We start from the raw sequence: 16,798 nt of genomic DNA on the forward strand, positions 1-16,798 counted from the left end.
GGGCTCAGCACCTTGGATAGTTCCCCTGCACATTTATATTAAGAGTTGATCGTCAGCAGTAATTTATGTGTTGTGAAGTCATAAACAGTAGAATTAATAGAAACAATGTGTGTACAGTCAATACAACCTGATTCATTATTTACATTGTTGAAAATGTGTGGGTGGACCAGTTTTGCACAAGCAGCAATATGTTAAAAAAAACATAGATTTTTTTGTCTTATTTGAATACAACATAGGTCAAGGATTTTCTCGCTGTAATTTAATTGACTACAGGTTTGAGCAAAGTGAAAGCTCCACTGAATTTGCTTTCCAGGAGCATCAAATTATGGATTTATCGCTTACAGTAGGAAAGTAAAGGCAATGTAAATGTAAATATGAAAACATGGCTGCATAAATATTTCTGGGAACTCATGGCTTATCTATTACCTGTACACACATGCACACATCTTCCAGCAGGTGCACACTAATCACACTGTAAAGAAATGGAAAACAGAAAATGGTTTCAAAGACTTGTCCATGGAATGAGCTCATGATTGCATTGTGAAGGCCGGTTTCAGGGCTGTTAGCGAGAGGAGTGTCAGCAGTGTGATTATCTGCAGACAGATAGCGGATGACAGCTGCCATTGGTTATTGATGACTTTCATAATTAAAATCCCTTATGGGAAGAACTAAAAGAACAAAAGAGAAAAATCACACAAATGATGAATGGTCCTTTCATCTTTAAGGCTGATATAAGACCCACCAGACTCTTCGGCATGAATATTGCTTTCCAGTAAAGTCTCTGAATCTGGTTTCAAAGCGCAGCCCTGTGCTTTAATATTTCCCAGAGCTCGTGATGTCTGCATATTTGTGTGTGCTTCTGTGTCCACATGGTTTGTCAGAGGGAATGAGGAACAAATGGGAGAAAAATAAACAAGCTAAACAGAGTAGACTCTAGGTTAGATCGAAATCAGTGATAGAAATCAGGCAGTGGAAAAGAAAAGGGGTCAGTGTACCAGCTTTTTGCTCTTATAGCTTGACTGCAGATGTAAGAAGGAAACTTTTGTGTGTCTGTGCAGGCCTAATAAACATTGCACAACAACATCACGAGGCAACATCCAAGCAAGGATTCAAGGAACTTGAATTTTCATGGTTTTTCTGAGAGCAGAATGGCTGTAAGTGAAGTGATTCAAGTGTGTTTTACTCTAAAGTTACATAGTTTGTGTCCACTTCATCTCTTGCAGCCTGAAGAATGCTGTAATTCTTTATTGTTTGCACGGTTTTATCAGTGATTTATCAGTGATTGCACATTTTTGGTCACAACATGCAACAGGGAATCATGTTAAAACTACAATTAAAAGATACAACCAGGGGGTAATATTTCACATTGACATTTATTAACATCCCTAAGTAATTACAAAAAAAATAATAAATACATATTCTTTTTTTATCCACAAAATTCAGAAATTTAGATCATCATTACAGATATGTGCTGGCTGAGAACAAAAATTTGAATTTTTAGGTTAAAACTAGGTTTAAAATGACTTGATTTAGTCCCTGTTTATGATAGTCAGAAGCTCTTTAACATTAGAAGATTTTGAACATCTTTTATTATTTGATCACTTGAAAACATATGTGCACACTTCACGCATGGTGGCGTAGTGGCTAACACTAGCTACAAGGTTCCTGGTTCAAGCTTCAACTACTGGATGGTGGCTGTGTACTCTTCCCACTGTCCAAAGACATGCATGTTAGGTTAATTTAGCATGTGAGCGTGAATGGCTGTTTGTCTCTCTGGGTTTGCCCTGTGATGGACGGGCGACCTGTCTAGGGTGTACTCTGTCTGTCGCTCAATGATCACTGGGATAGGCTCCAGCTTCCCCACGACCTTAATTGAACTAAGTGGTTAAAAAAAATGAATGGATGAACAGTTTCTTATATGTGAGCACCACTGAAGCAGGGATAGTTGGATCAGTGTATGACGGAGAGAAAATTCAGAGAAATGACTTGTAAATATGTTGTCTGTAAATTCACACAGGATTGTATAATACCATGTAGACAAAATGTAGAGAAAAAAATGTATCTCGTTAAAGGTAGAAATATGCAGCCCGAAACAAAACATGATATGAAAGCAAAATAGTTCAAACTACTGAACAGTGCTTGAAAACATGCCTTTTTTGGCTATAGTGTTGCACCTTTAGACACAGTCAACATGTTTTTCTTCCTTCACAAACCTTCTCTTAGGTATTGTGTTCTCCTCTGTTGTATTCAGCCATCCTTCCACCAGGGACTGCAGCCACAGATGTACGATTTGTGACTTTGGTTCAGATTAAAGCAGATCCTTTTTGAAGAAGAGTACAGTCACAGATCAGACAGGACAACTGTCTGTTCCCCTGCAGGCTCTATAGAGTCAAAAGCTGCATGTCTCAAAGCACCGCATGGTATCTGTGTGGATGAGAAGGAGCATGGGTATTAGGAATGCCAGCAGCACATAGGGAATTCCACATCTGTTGTGGCGATGCTGTATAAAAGCATGTGTGTCTGCTGCTGTCAGAGTGGAGCTCCCACCTCTCTGCTTATTAACCTGCTAAACGGTCCACTTCAACCCACCCACAACCACTTAGTCCTGCTTCTCTGCATCAGGACCGGGCTCTTCTGTGACATCACTCTTTCCCACATGCTCTGATTGGCTGGCCAAAGGAGGGAAGTGGATTGTTTCTGCAGCCTACAGAGAAAAATTGATAGAGAGAGAGAGAGAGAAAACGTGGGAGGAACAAGGTAGAGTGTATATGAGAGAGAAGGGGAGGGGCAATGAGAGGGACCGTGCAAGAAAGATTGATGCTGAGGCAAGCCGGCACTGCGCAGCGCTTACACTCACATGCACGCAAACACTCTGAGTATCACGCGTACTCTCGCATCACACTCCCAAGCTGCTTAACAGGCAGGAAAAACAGAGTCTGACTGAGTCTGCAGTCCATTTCTGCGGGACAGGACAGAGGACAGAGGACAGCAAGAGGAGGACCACGGGTGCGATTCCTTCTTCTCTGCTTTACCTCAGAGCAACAGTTCCACTGCTGTCATCTCAGGAGGTGTAGTGCTCCAGGGGTCTCTTTAAAGACACCTCCCCAAATAAAGGGGAGAGCAGCAAGGGCAGGAGCAAGGGCAAGTGTAGCCTCTGCTGTGGCTGTCATGGATGTCCTCTCAATGTCCTCATGAAAAACGGCAGAAATTGAAGAGTAGGCTGGGGCACAAGATGGCACAGCGAGTAGGGGGTGAAGCTTCCCCGAAAAGGAACACATCCCTCAACCTGGTGGCGGGCTTCTACCACTATCTGCGCGGTAAGTGGGGCAGAGAGTCTGAGAAAAAGACGGCTTGCACTCGAGATGTGTGTTCTGCATGTGTGGTAGTGTGTGTGGCACTGCAGTATGGACTCTGTACGTGCCTGAGACAGAGTGTGATGTATGTGTGTGCATTTTGCAGTGTTTTTCCCTGCAGGGCAGATTTTTTTGGGGGGCCTGCGTGTGTTAAGCGAAATGGGCAGATATTTAAAGGGAGCGTTTCCACCTTGGCAAAGTGTTTGTGTGTGTGTGTCTGCCGGTCAGTGTGGAGGTTGCTGAGCTTTGAGCTTACAATGTGTAAAAGAAGCAAACCCAGCAGATAAGTTTCACCGCCATCAGTCTGGATGTCAAAGTGTTTCGATTCTTATTTCTCTGCTCAATCTTTTTTTTTTTTTTTTTACATCTGCACAGCTGGTGTTAGATATCACTTGTATATCTGATCTATAAGCCACATGTTAATGTCCTTCTTTGCTGAAATTTATAAGAAATTAATCTGAAACGTTCAGAAATTGTACTTCCTTTCCTCTTCATCTGCATTGCAAGCACATATTTTCAAAGTAACTGGATTTAAATGGTATTTCATTAAGGTCATCCTCCCTGTAATGGGCCAAAATGTGGATGAGGCTGATCTTAAAGAAAGTGTGCTGAAATGATGGTTGCTCGAGATTGCTTTTTCACTTTGTGATAGTGGGAAAAATTTGACTGTGTGTGTGGGCTCCCAGTACGTGGGACTGTGTATGCACAGTGTTCAAAGTCACCTCGTCCCTGAGACTGGGAGGCTGGCACAAGCAGACGTGTTCCCCGCCACACACATGATTCTGCTCAAGGATGCCGGGGCTAAATCTTTCCCATTCTCATCCAATATCTCCGCCCATCAATATTTGATTACTGCAGGACCCAATCAAAAGATTAATTCATAGAACAGGGACCTGCTCAGTGGCACGTATGACTATGCGTGAATGTTTCTGCATTATGTATGAAAGGCAGCCCCCTCCCAATCTCCCACCCTCTGACACTCTCCCTTTCCTGTTCGCATCTGCCCACAGTACCCAGTGACACACTAACCAACTTGAGTATAATGAATCCGTCAGCATATTTCATTAAGGAAGAGGGAAGCTCTGTGTCAGACGTCCTCTCTCGCTGATAACATGCATATCTCAAGGATATTGCTCCATGCTGCAGATGGGACAGGAAAAATATTGTGCTAGTCAATCCACATTATGGGATGCTTTGAAAGTGTACAAACACCTTTAACATATCCAGATGTAGCTGTACACATGTGAGTGACATGCCTTAATTTATTGCCTTGTCCTCATTTGAGTTAAGTGGCTTTTTAGGGGACATCGTCAACAGACATCCATGGTATTGATTGCTCTCTTGCTAAATGGCCTTTATCGCCACCACCAATGACATTATGTGTGGGTAAATCTGTAATTTCGGAGTAAGATAGGCTTCATGTCCTGCTCTTTCATAATTTGAAGGGCAAATTTTGAGAGCAGAGTATTCTGTCCACAGTAAGAGAAGTTCACCTTATGAAAATGCCATGAGCAAATGCCAAAAGACCTCTCTGAGAAAATTAGGGTAAGGGGAAGATTTGGTGAGGCTGTGCTCAAATAAATCAAAGTTAATTGGAGCCACGATCCTGCTCTGCAAACTCAATCATCTCTCACAAAGATAAACAATGAGAAATACACATTTTAATTCCATTTGTTTATCATCACATGCGACTAATAGTGATGCTGTGGGCTCTGATTTACAGATGAGCAGGAGGCTGTGCAGAAAAGGACATTCACAAAATGGATCAATTCCCACTTGGCAAAGGTAAGAGAGTCAGTCTGGTTGATTCCCACTGGTACTGCCAGCATTGTATTGCACGTTTACACAAACACCCATACAAAACTTCCCATTCTCATTGTTTTTCCATCCTGACTGACTTTACTCTAACTCTGTATGTTGTAACATTCACGCCATTCCTAAAACACACTGTGCAGAGCAGTCATATGACTGACTTTTCCTGATAATACCACACACAGTCATCCTTACATACTTGGCTTTCTTAGTCTTTCCAGTCTCATGCAGCTTGTGGCAAAGATTTGCTGTCTATCGCTTTCACATCGCATTATAATGTTTTTTTCCTACAAGCTAATATCAGTCATTTATATCGTAGTAACCTTTCTGTTCTAGTGTGGGCCAATTAAGATTGCTCAGGATAAGAGTTTTCAGTTAATGCCTGCTCTTCATTTGTCCCCCCCCCCAAGGTGCTTTGACAACAATCTAACTTTAACTAAACAATACAGCTGCATACTGTGGTGGTCTTCATGCTGTCTATAATTATCATATCATGCTGCGTTGGGCTTCCTACTTTTGCTCATTACTGCTTAAATGCCTTGTCTGCAGTGGGTGGACAAGGCAAATATGGCACAGTGCAACACAATTAAGTGTTATTTCAATCAGTGACGCTCCTTTCAAGGCTCCCTATTCGATTACGACAGCTGTGGAGGCCTTGAACTGCAGTGACGTGGAGCAGAAAATTCATTTGAAAAGCACTCTGAGGGGGATAAACCTTGACACAATATTAAATATCAAGTGTAAAGACCGTGCCAGCTGAAAAGGACACACAGGCCAACACTAAAATTCTTTAATAACATTTAATAACAAGAATTTTTAATAACATTTAAAATAAGCAAATATTTTATTAATTAATTTTTAAAGAAGTATTTATGGACGTTGAAGGTTGTGTTCGAGTGGTGACGGATTAATAGTTTAAGGGTATTGTTTTGTTTACTTGCCAAGAGTTAGATGATCACTCTCACATGCACTTTGTTAATATAATAAATCCAGCAGCTTAGTGTAACATAAAGGCATTAAAACAGCAGAAACAATCAGCTCGACTTAGTCCAAAAGAACCAATTTTCACAAAGTGATAACAGCATGACAAGAAGTAACACTTTAACAAGAAATATTAAAGAGCTTTTAAAATAATAGTTAGCAATATTTTCTTTGTTTAAAAGCCAACAGACTGCTGGTTTTAAGTCAGTAGTTGTTTCACATATGCAAGAGTTACATCTTTTCAGTAAGAAATTAACTATTTCCTAAAATATGTTCTTTTATTATGCAATTATTAGTACAATTATAGTGTCTAGTTGCTCAAAAATCTTTAAACTGATGATCAGTTCATACAGCAAAACTATAAATAAATTGCTTTAACAAAGTGTTGGGAAATGTAATTTAAATCCCATTTTAATTGGCCGTAAATTCACCCCCTCACCGTTCCATTGGAAGAGGAAACCAAATTTGATCTCCACGCCTTTTTCTCTACCTAGTTGATGAAATTATATACCTGCTGTCCCCATCTTTACCCATCATGAAATTGTTTACCCTTTCACCTGACGCCTGACGTTGCCATAGTGACACTGATTGGCCTATATTTTTCTTCAAAAATGCCTCAGTAGTCACTGTGGATTGGTATATGTGAAGAGAGCTTCGTGATGAGTACAGGGTACGAGTCATTTACTTGGATGGTGCAAAAAATAGAGGTGCATTCCTCACAAATGAAGACTGATTTTAAATCTGCAGTGATAAAGTATTGTTTTATGAGCTTTTTGTCATGTTTTGAGGTTTACAGTGTATGCAAGCAAGACATCAGATACCTGCAGCTACCGCAGTTGTGGAAACTCTGGGATTTCTGCTAAATTTCACAGAACCGATAGACAAATTGGTCCCCCCCACACCTATCCACACCCTCACAAAAAAGTGTGAAAATGAGACAAAAACACAGACATACAGAGATGGAAGCCATGAAAAGCTTTAACAGTTGGTTTAGCTTTGCTCTCAGAGGGATAAATCTGGCTCTTGGCTATACAGATGATTAGGAAGCTCCAGTTATCACAGGTCTTTAATTCAGCGCCTAAAGGTGTGTGATTAATCGTTAGGTGAGTTGAGACATAGGGTGAGGGTTTCCTTTTGCTATCACTCCCCTCCCCCTTACTTTTTCACTCCACAGGTATAACAAAAGAAGTCTTATGAGCTCCGACAAAGAGTTTTTATAAGGAGGGGGACGTATTGGAGCTGGTAATTCAAACCCAAGATTAATGGGTGCCATTACTTAGAGTAGTTCACCAGATTAACTCTGCAAAGATATAAACTGTGGGGGAGCAGCAGGCCTGCACTTTCTGCATGTTATGTCTTTTGTTGAAAGAGAGACTGTTGCGTGGGCCCTACTGGGACACAATTCTCTTGTGTAAAAATGTTGCTTAGAAAGGCACATTTTCAGTTTGTATCAGGCTTTCAAGTTGCACAAGTCGGCAGGCGAGTGACAAGTGGAAGGGGGTGGGGGTTCAGTGAGCGAACCCCAAGTTTCCATTTGACAAATCCTTTCTGAGAAGGTTAAAGCTTAATTATGGAGTGGCCAGTGTGAACAGCAGCGGTTTCATCGTCACCCAGGCGTTTTCCAGGAAAACAGCTTTAGTCCCGTAATCAGTGAACCAAGTTTCTTAGAGATTACAGCAGCAGTAAGTGAAGCTCCCAAACGCTGTTTTCTTTTACACCCCCCATCAACCCTCGACCCACTGTTTTTTTTTAATAATTCACAATACACCAGCTCTGCCTCAACTAAGCTGCCAGGATCCTTTTCATGATTTTTTTCAATTTTCCACTAGCCAGCAATCCTTGTGGCTTCTTTGTCTTGCTATCACTGTCATTGTGGGTTTATAATCAATATCATTTTAATTCAAAACTTTTTCGTGTGAATCTTCATTTCTACAACTTTTTTTAATCACGTTTGAAATGACAGTTTAGCTGATTTTACAAGTTAAAAAATGTGCATGTTTTCCAGAAAACTAATGCTGTTATCAGGATATATAGAAGATTCAAACGATTTTTGACAGTAGACATTTAGCATCGGTTCTTTTGTGATTTATCGCCACTCAAACGAAACCCTTCAGCATCCTCTTTGTTCTGCCCCTCGCTGTGTCTTTCATGCAGCTGATCTTATGGAATCCACAGAGTTGAGCGTACCGGGGGAATAACATGAGAGCGCAGACAGACTCCCGTCCTGAAACTCCTCTGCATACAATCAATTATGACCCAGACACTCATGTGTAATTAGCTCATTAAGTTCTTGATTTATTTTTTTAGCGCATGTTGCTGAGCAGAGGAAATGAATATTACTTTCCTATTTTGTAATTAGTCTAAAATTTTCTCATTAGCTTTGGGATTATGATGAACAAATAGGTGAATTTAACTCCAATTAGCTCTTGGTGTAATTTATCCCTTTCAATAAGGCCTTTATAAGAGCATTTTCTTTCATGTTACGATATAAGGACAAGTTCTGTCTAAATATTCTCACATCCAAAGCCATGAAATGACATTAGAAGAGGAATTAGAGCGCAGAGCTACTGTATTTTCTAATTAATTTTTGAAAGACGTGAGGCTGGTGTCCCCCTCTCTTTCTGTCTTTTAGGATCTGTCCCCTCCCCAGTTAAACCCCTCTCATATGTTTGGGGTTGCATGTATTTCCCTTGCTCATCAAACACTCTCCACTTCAATGAGGAAGCACAGACACATTCGTGCACACCACTTTTTGCTTCTCCTCTCTTCTTTCACTCTCTTTGCTGCTAATCTTCCTGTGAATGGTTCACTCGTCTGAGTGCCGCCCTCCCTAAACCTCTCTTCAGCCTCAGCATGTGACTCTGCTTTAAGAGAAATCCTTGATGTGGCGTCGGCAAAGAACAGAGATATGTGGATTTCCTCCAGTCTGGAAGTCTGTGTCAGGTCAGGGAGGAATCAACTGGGAAGGATACATTTTGAAATCATCAGCATATTTTAGGATTTGAAGACCCCCATTCAGAGTGTGTTGAGCCTTTCGCATATGGGTGAATCCAGCTGTCAGTAATGCATGGCACTGCCAAACTCCATCTAGGCTCCAAACACATTTTTATGAGGATTTTCTTTATCCATGTTTCACAAGTTTTAAATGAATGTCTTACAGTGTAATATATGTATTGTACTCTGGTTTATGTTGGCACTGTGCCGCTAAGAGTGGGATAACGTGCAGGAAAAAAAAAACCCAAGCACTTCTCGCCTCATAGTTTCTTGTACATTGCAAGCACCATTAAGTCTAAAATCCCAGGTCTTTGGATTCCAGGGAAACTATGGAAGCTTTGTTTAGCCACAAAATATTTATATAAACTGTCAAATTATGTAATTGCTTATACAAAAACATTTTTTTATAGAAACGTGTCTTGCATATTTATGATTCTTTAAAGGGAACATCACAATAATTTTCATGTTATTTTAATTCACTTAAGCCATATGTCCTTATGTTTTAGCATGTCATTTGGTAGTTACATGACTGCATTTGTCTGCTTGCATAGCGGGTTCCACCTCTGGAAGTGACGGACCTCTTTGAAGATATCAAGGATGGCGTGATGCTGCTGGCCTTGCTGGAGGTTCTCTCTGGACAAAAGCTGGTAAACCTCATGCTTATTCTTGTAGCATGTGACCAGGCATCGAAATTCAAATACTTAAAACATTAGGGATTGCATTTTTTAACATTCACACCCCAAGTGGCCATTTACCAGAAATAAAGCCGAACTAACAATAAAACAGTAACTTGTAATGGTCAGAAAATACAAACATTTTGTGACTTTTGATTCATTGTTCATACAACAACTGGCAGCGTTATGAGAGCTGCAGACCTACTGCAGTGAATTTAAAATGAGCAACTCTTACATGGAGAGGTTTATTGATCGTCTCGTATTAGGATGTTTGAATTGAGGAGGAAAGCCCAGATTAACAAGAACAGATCAGAGTTCACACACATAACAGACAAAGACACACACATCTTGAGGGTTTTGCTTTTCCAATATTGCCTCAGGGCTAAGCTGTGTATGTCCTATTGATCAGGCTGTTTATAGTAAAACACAGCTCTGATTGGACCCCGGGTCTGTTTAATTCAACATTTTGTTGTTGAAGTTTTAGGGCGATATTTTATATGGTATATTTCCAGGCTTAGGCTGTATTTAACATTTATTTAATCATACCTGTAATCACTTACACTGTTTCATCCACATGTGCCTTTCCCTCTCTGTTTGTTTCTTTTCATATCCATTGTTCTCCCTTTTCCCTCCAGCCATGTGAGCAGGGCAAGAAGCTAAAGAGAATCCACTGGGTCGCCAACATTGGTACAGCTCTCAAGTTCCTCGAGGGCAGAAAGGTAAAAGTTCAGCATCTTCTTTTTATGTGTTTTTTTTTTTTTTCCCACCATGCTCTGCTGCTCTTACTGCTCAGCTGGTGCCTCGTGGGTGCAAATATTGAATCCTGACCTTCAATCACTTGCTTCCCTGTCTCCCTTGCCTTTGAGTCTCCTTTTCACATTCCTCATTTATCCTGAAACCAGTACATTCTTTTTTGCATCTCTGCAATGCTGGTATTGAGTAAATCAGACTTTTTTTAAAAACATTTTTTGCCTTGAATTGTTTATTTAATTAACTTGTTTGGTTGTTTGTAAGTGAAATTTTAAAAAAAATGTTATTATTGGACTTATTTGTCTTATTTTCTTTCTCCTGGTGTTTTCTTAACCTTTACCTGAGAAAGAACATATTGTTTATTATTATTCTTTTAACCAGCTTAATTCAACAGAATTACATTAAAATATGGGGGAAAACATCATAATATTGGTTTAGTTGTGATTCCCTTTAAGTGTCAACTGCCCTTCTGTGAGATTAATAAAATGTTCTCAAAGCTTTGCATAGCTTGCCCTTTGGATATACATAAATAAAGCCATAAGCACGAGCTGGCGTCTGCAGGGACATTGATTTGTCTTCCCAAAGTGTGACAGGGTTAAAACTCTGTAAATCCTTCCGCAGTAATCTGCTGTCTGAAGATGAGACATCAGTGGGCACTCTGCCGTATATGCCTGTGTCTGGGAAGAAATTAAATGTAAATATCCTCTGTGTGTAAAGCTGGTTTAAACACACATTGCCTGATTACATTTGTGTCTGATACCTACTTCACTCTTGTATTTGTATCATATGAAATTAGTTTGCATTGATTTAATGACGTTTACCGTAAGTCTTATTGGAACCTGTTGAAACCCCATATTACACGGATTTTTCTGGAAATAGAAATCTTCATCACTAATGTCAACAAACTCGGCAACTTTCCCCGTCATTTAATCTATGTTTTCCTGTAAATGCTGGAAAATGATATCAGCATTTCCATCATAGTTTCACAGAGCTCAAGGTGACATTTTCAGATTACTTTATTTGTCTGATGACGCAGATTTCAAAGGTATTCACTTGACCGCACTGCAAAAGAACATGACATTTTCAGAACCAAGGGCAAGTAAAAGTTTGGCATTTTTTTCATTTTGATGCTCAAACAAGGAATTAATCTGATTCTTCAACATTAACATTGTTTGAGATACTAAATTCTTGTGAAATGCATCTGTTACAAGGGCAAATACTTGCTAAAAATTCATTACATTGTATTTGAATTGAAAAGAAAAAATCTAAATAAAAAAAACAGGAAAAAAAAGAAAAATGAACAACTTCTACTTATTTTATTTTAGTGAAAAGGCAATTAGCACTGTTAATTAACTACTGAAACTTTGTAAACAACATTAGTATCAATATGCCTTCTCTCTTTCTTTTTGCTGTTTTTTTGTGTGTGTTCACAAAACATTTCAATTTATCCATCCAGCCACACACTGCTGGTTTGATGTGTGAAAATAACCTGCTGTGTTTACTAATGTGAAATCATACATTGCATATATTTTTTATCAGCTATCATCCCATGTCCTCTTCTGGTCCCAATCTCCTCTCCGATGCTCGATCAGCTATATAGCCATGTGATGACCTGTTGTGCTGCAGAATCTTAGTAATATAACCGTCTGTTTGATAATATAGAATACTTCATCATATCACAAGGTACAGACCTTGTGGCCTCCCCCTTCTTTCCCTGCTTCCCTCTATCCATTGCAGCCTCTCTTTCTGTCCATCTCTGCTGGATATAATCCCTGTTGCCTGTGTAGTGGTGATAGATCTTTACTCTCAGCCAACCGCTCATGTTATCGCACCTCATAGATGCAACTGTATCTGGCATCTTACAGTCAATGAGGCATTCGCTATCAATCAAATGCATCTAGAGTACTTCCAAATGCTCTTGGTCTCCTTCCCTCTTCCTTCCCAACTCCTTCTCTCATTCTTCTCTTATCTGCCCACAGTCTGCCTACAGAGGATCACCGGTCAGTATTAATAATATCTCTGCACTAGTTCGGTCTGAACATGAGATAGATAGGGTGAAAATTATTCCCATTCAGCAGTGCTGAGGATTAGATCCCTCCTTCCTGTTCTTCACTTGGTAAAAGCATATGTGCACTACGGTTCGGATTTAAGATTAAAGGAAATTGGAAGTCCTTAATCCATATGTATAAGATTATTAGAAATAAATTAGAAGAGATGATATCTCAAATTATGCAGCACATACATGTAATATTATAAAACTGATAATTGTGTTTTGTCACAGATCAAGTTAGTGAACATCAACTCCACAGATATTGTGGATGGACGGCCGTCAATTGTACTTGGGTTGGTGTGGACGATCATCCTCTATTTCCAGGTAATTGCATGAAAGTAATGCCACTAACCAGGAAAATGATGTTGTTGCTAACTGAACTTCACACTGAGTGCATCACTAATAACACACATGAAAACTTCAATTTGAAAACTAATATGGCTGATATTATACAGCCAGCAGGGTACTTATTAGTGAAGCAGGGGGCTTGAAAGCAAGTAGAAAGCTAAGCAGTCTGAACTAAAGAGACATTAAAAATGGAAAAATCAATCTCTCAAAGCATTCATACTGAAAATGAGTTGTGGCTACCTCAGGCATTTCTGACATACACAGATCAACAGGAACTTAACCACAACACCACAGTCTCTTAGCAACATCAGCACAAGCAAATTCCCACAATTCCAGCAAACATGAAGACATTAAGTAGAGCGAATGTACAACACAGGAAAACATGTTTTTTCAGCCCCCCCTGACAAGGATGGATTTTATTTATGGATTTCTTGAGTTGTGAGCATAAATTTTTGCATTTATGAGTCTTCCTCCGCTGATGGGGAAGCATCAGCTGCAGTCTGATAAAGCATTATGAGATTGTTGCCCTTACTGAGTGTTTCCCGCTTTTTATTAATCATGACACAAATTAGGTGGATTAATAAAAAAGCCTTCAACTTATTTTTCATGTGCAGCTTGTAGAATCAGAATTGCAAAAGTGTTACATTGTCATGTGATTAACTACAGATTCAGAGCTTTTAACAATGTGTATAGTCGTTGTTTTAATTTAATTGCCCAAATAAAATACCAAATTCAAATGTTTCATTTTCCATTTTTTCTTTTATGAAACACAGAGGCAAATAGCTCTTCATAATTCCTAGACTGCCATTTGGAGTGTTTGAAGGAGCTATTTGTCACCATCTCAAATCCCAACACAGCAGTTAATATAATAAACTTCACTCAGCCTAGCATTACCTGGTTTTCTTTTCCCAGATTGAAGAGCTAACTAGCAGCCTACCAGCACTCCACGCCTTGTCCAGCAGCAACTCCTCACTGGACAGCTCCACCAGCAGCACTGACACCACCAGCCCACCTGTCAAAAGGAAACTACTGCCTCCTCTGCAGGGTGGAGCCAGAAAGGCATTACTTCGATGGGTGCAGCAGACCGCCACCAAGTATGAAACTTTATGTAATGTTGCAAATAAAAATGCATTTAATGCAGCAGCTACTGTATCTGCTGACCTTATGACTTTCTGTCCTTTCCAGAAGCTTGGGACTTGAAGTGAAGGACTTTGGCCCAAGCTGGCGCTCGGGTTTAGCATTCTTTGCAGTTATCAATGCCCTCCGGCCTAATCTAGTCGACATGGAGCGTGTATGGAGGAGGCCCAATCGGGAAAATCTACAGGAAGCCTTCCTATTGGCTGAGACTGAGTTGGACATTCCTCAGCTTCTTGATCCAGAGGGTAAATAATATTTCCTATAGCATTTCTCACAGACTTTGTTATTGTAATGTGAAGTGAACAGCTCTTTGTTTCCATCCACATACCTACAACATCATGTGATTATAGAGCCTTTATGTTTCTTTTTGTCTGCATTGCTTTTGTTCATCCTGCTGTGTTGTTTTAATAGAAAGCGGTGCGGCTTGAACTTATCTGAAAGCAGTAGCATCTCAAAAATAGAGAAATAGATTAGGGGGTTTGTCCCGGCATCAGATGTAGCCCTCAGTGTCACCGCCAAGCACCATCTGTGCCCCTTCACGCCTGCCCTTCAGAAGGATCTCTGACAAATCAAGCTTGACATCAGTATAATTAAGGTTCATTAGGCCGTGAGATTCAGCATGATGGAACCTGCAAACTAAACTTAGATCTAAAATGATGACGACTGTCTTCATGTAATATGCAGGAAAGGCACTTTGAAAACAGGGATTGTGTACTGTGCAATACATATAGATGCTTCTGCATGTGTGAATGTATGGGAAGTGTGTGAGACCCTATTATTTTTTAGTGTTGTTTTTAATTGTGTGGTATATTTTTTTTAATCATACACCTTAAAGGATCATCTCATTCAGTGTCATTCTTCTTTTACAATGATGATAAACTGATTCCGGTTCGGATCTTTAGCTTGTCTGTTTGAGTCAGACCTGCTATTTTCTCTATGGTCAACGCTGTTTAGGTTCTTGTAGTCTACATGAGCTTGATGTGACTCTTTGATGCCATTTATTTCAATCCCTCCCCAGATGTCGACGTCGACAAGCCGGATGAAAAATCTGTTATGACATACGTTGCACAGTTCTTGAAGCATCTTCCTGATGGAAAGCAGAGCGACTCCGAGGGACAGCCAGAAGAAGAGGTAACCAGCTGTCAGATTTGTCTCTGTCTGGACATGTCTTTCACTGTCATCATCTTTTTCTTGATGGATCGTAAATGTTTCGTCGTCCCAAAATGCTCCCACGAGTGCACAAAACTCAAACTGACATTTTTAATACACAGATTGCACTTTTGACTTGTTCAGCCGTAGTAAAACCAAACTGAGCATGGCTGCCACATGATTTAAACATTTTCTCACTTCTAATAAAATTAATAAACAAACAACTTTTTATGTAGGTTATAGTACTACTTTGTGATTTCACTCATGTCTGGCAGTGTCTTGTCTGTTCTGTGTCTCTCTGTTTGTCTGTACATCTCTGTTCTTTCCTTGTCTCTCTCTGTGGGGTTTCTGTATGTTGACTCTTTTCCTGTGGTTCTTTGCTGGCCTCTGTCCAACAGCATGATCTTGCTCCTCGCGAGATAGAGGAAATGTTGGAGGTAGGTTATGTAGACACCTAATGTTCAAGGTCCAGCTTTTCACTTTTTTTCTGCAGCTCGGTGCGATCAGCATGCATGTACATACACTTTAACTGAGCATATATAAATAAAGTTTATTCTCTCTTGACTCTTGTATTGGTTTTCTAAAATATCACCGCCTGCTGTATATCAAGGAAAAGATTAAACATGATTTCCCAATGTCAAAATAAATCCTGTCTGCTAATATTGGCTCACCTGATATGACATTCCTGCCCTAGGGTGCCTGAGCTATGATAACAAGAGGAAGTCCGGTATAATAGGATGTGATATTACCATTTATGAATGCTGCCACCTCGCGCTGTAGCTGCTGGTTCCATTAGCATGACAATGAAAGCCTCTGGCATCAGCAGTTTGTATTGATACAGCGCATTTGATGGAAAGCTGGAATAGAGGATGTCTGTTTTTGAGGTTAACAGTGTCCCTAGCTGTGATGTGCTGTAAAGCTACTGTGTGTGTGTGTGTGTGTGTGTGTGTGTGTGTGTGTGTGTGTGTGTGTGTGTGTCTCTGTGTGTGTGTGTGTCACATTGTGTTTAGTTGTCTTTCAACACTAATCAGGTTTTTGTGGTTGCTTTGTTTCACTGTCATTTGTTAGTAAAAGACAGTCACATGCTAATATTGGGCGCACTACATTAAAGTAAGAATATGTGTTAATATAACGCACTTAATAAAAATATGGTTAGAAATGATAAAATAAGCCTAATATGGCAGATGGAATTAACTTAATTTCAGTGTCTTAAGCTGTCATCAGAAATAAAGTTTGGGCTTTCACCAGAGCGGACGTGAAGTGATGCAAGTGAATCGTATATCACACAAGCTTATAAGTAGCATAGTATTATTGTCATGGTTACTTAAAATCCAATGAAATAGTGGGGGGTCTGAGACAAAGTACCCTGTTTAAGCTGAGTGTTTTTGGCAGCTGTGGGTTTTTAACGTTTTGTCCTTCAGGGAAATACAAGAGATTAGAGAAACACATGTATTAATAGTTTATTCTTTACCATCCTGTTAATTATTTTTAATGGTTTAATTTTAGAATTCTTTTCTTAATTTCTCAGATATTAATGTGATAAAACTCTT

At 39.8% G+C, this 16,798-nt stretch overlaps 1 protein-coding gene across 1 annotated transcript in view; it reads left to right on the forward strand.

Annotated features, from left to right (window-relative positions):
- syne1a (spectrin repeat containing, nuclear envelope 1a) overlaps positions 1–16,798 on the forward strand; it is a gene marked incomplete at its 5' end in the record, with an annotated part of 122,127 nt that overhangs the window by 8,435 nt on the left and 96,894 nt on the right. Inside the window, 9 exons of the mRNA XM_079255095.1 lie at positions 3,206–3,317; positions 5,077–5,138; positions 9,692–9,787; positions 10,450–10,533; positions 12,544–12,564; positions 12,846–12,938; positions 13,875–14,056; positions 14,148–14,344; positions 15,118–15,230. Coding sequence (XP_079111221.1) covers positions 3,206–3,317; positions 5,077–5,138; positions 9,692–9,787; positions 10,450–10,533; positions 12,544–12,564; positions 12,846–12,938; positions 13,875–14,056; positions 14,148–14,344; positions 15,118–15,230 — 960 coding nt within the window. The remainder of the gene's footprint in view (positions 1–3,205; positions 3,318–5,076; positions 5,139–9,691; positions 9,788–10,449; positions 10,534–12,543; positions 12,565–12,845; positions 12,939–13,874; positions 14,057–14,147; positions 14,345–15,117; positions 15,231–16,798) is intronic.

This window comes from Telmatherina bonti (genome assembly GCF_933228915.1).
Source record: "Telmatherina bonti genome assembly, chromosome: 16".
Classification (NCBI taxonomy): domain Eukaryota; kingdom Metazoa; phylum Chordata; class Actinopteri; order Atheriniformes; family Telmatherinidae; genus Telmatherina; species Telmatherina bonti.